This window comes from Sinocyclocheilus anshuiensis, unplaced genomic scaffold (genome assembly GCF_001515605.1).
Source record: "Sinocyclocheilus anshuiensis isolate Anshui unplaced genomic scaffold, SAMN03320099.WGS_v1.1 scaffold794, whole genome shotgun sequence".
NCBI lineage: Eukaryota > Metazoa > Chordata > Actinopteri > Cypriniformes > Cyprinidae > Sinocyclocheilus > Sinocyclocheilus anshuiensis.
The window spans coordinates 866,051-867,585 of NW_015547683.1; the positions used below are offsets into that span (position 1 = coordinate 866,051).

The 1,535-nt window shown below is 41.5% G+C and overlaps 1 protein-coding gene across 2 annotated transcripts in view; it reads left to right on the forward strand.

Annotated features, from left to right (window-relative positions):
- The window catches only part of LOC107703181 (multiple epidermal growth factor-like domains protein 9), a 38,931-nt gene extending 37,926 nt beyond the window's left edge, over positions 1-1,005 (forward strand). The window contains exon 6 of one of the 2 annotated variants that reach the window (XM_016505739.1): positions 490-1,005. In XM_016505739.1, the coding sequence (XP_016361225.1) occupies positions 490-977 (488 nt within the window). In that variant the 3' untranslated portion in view covers positions 978-1,005. Of the gene's footprint in view, positions 1-449 lie in introns of both variants that reach the window. The other variant, XM_016505740.1, reaches the window with a different exon arrangement.
- The last annotated feature ends 530 nt before the right edge of the window (positions 1,006-1,535 follow it).

Below are 1,535 nucleotides of genomic sequence, written 5' to 3' on the forward strand. Positions count from 1 at the left end.
TACACACACACACACACACACACACAAAGAAGCTAAAAACTGTGTTCCTAAATGAAAGTATTTAGTAGACAACTTTACACTGACCCTCTTAGCAGCATGAAAAACAAAACAGTTATTCACATTTTAAATAAATTATAAATGCCATACAATTGTGACATCTTGTACAAACTATAACAAGCTGTCATGAGTGTGCTGGAGGATACATTTCCCATTTATGTTGCTTTTAATGGGAGCGTTCAACAATAACAGCAATATTGTTATATTCTGTAGAGCTGCTTTTCACTGAATTGAACCTGTTTTATAATTGATGAACTTTACACGGTTATTCATGCAGTCCTAATCCTAATTTTCTTTGGTTTCTTGGCTGATTTGCGATTAATCTTGAATACGTGTTCAGCTAAAGCTCTAAGTTAATCATTTTTCATTTATATCCTTTATCATCTCTTTAGACACACTAACCATTTCAATCATTAACTCTCTCTCTCTCAGCTGTGAGAATCCTCCCGACTCAAGACATCAAGACTTCCACTACAGAAATCCCCAAATCCACAAGTTCTGTTGCTTCTACACCTGCTTCCCGCCTCCTCACTTTCTCCTCCTCCCCTACTACCCATCCAAGCCTACCGACCCTTCAGTCCGGCACGGGAGACTCCTCAGGACACAACAGCACGGCCTCTGCCCTGACAGTAGTGTCCTGGACGCAGTTTAACATCATCATCCTCGCCGTCATCATCGTGGTGGTCGTTCTCCTCATGGGCTTCGTCGGAGGCGTGTATACGTATCGTGAGTACCGCAATAGGAAACTCAACGCCCCGTTTTGGACCATTGAGCTGAAGGAGGACAACATCAGCTTCAGCAGCTACCACGACAGCATCCCGCACGCCGACCCCAACGGACTATTGGAGGAGGAGCCGTGTGTGGTCGCGGCCAATGGGCAGTTAGCACTCGCTACTGCCGCCAACATGTACAAAGCGTGAAGTTGTTGGTACGATTGTATCTTTTCTTAAAGGGACATTCTGTCATCATTTACTCACTCTCATGTCCAACCTGATGTTCTTTTTTCAGTGGAACATAAAGGAAGATATTTTGAAGGCACTGAAAGTCAGTGGGGTCCGAAACAACATCGGGCCAATTTCAATAACTTTTTTAGTGTTACACTGAGAAACAAAGTCAAACAGGTTTGGAATGACATGAGGGTGAGTAAAGTACCAAATTTTCATTTTCGGCGAACTATCCTGTTAATTTTGATTATTGAAAGAAGGTAGCTTGGGAGCCAAATCTAACTACTTTATTTGATTCTACACACTATTTAGCTCCGCATTGCTTCCTATGTGATATCCTCGTGCAAAGCATTTTCACGTACAATATTTCCTGAAACATTTCAGAGAGCATTCAAGCAAATACAGGACAAGCCATTAACATGTTACTCCTTGGACACAAAAATGATAAAATGTGAATAGATTGCATCTTGAAGGGATAGTTCACCCAAAAATGAAAATTCTGTCATTAATTACTCACCCTCATGTCGTTCCAAA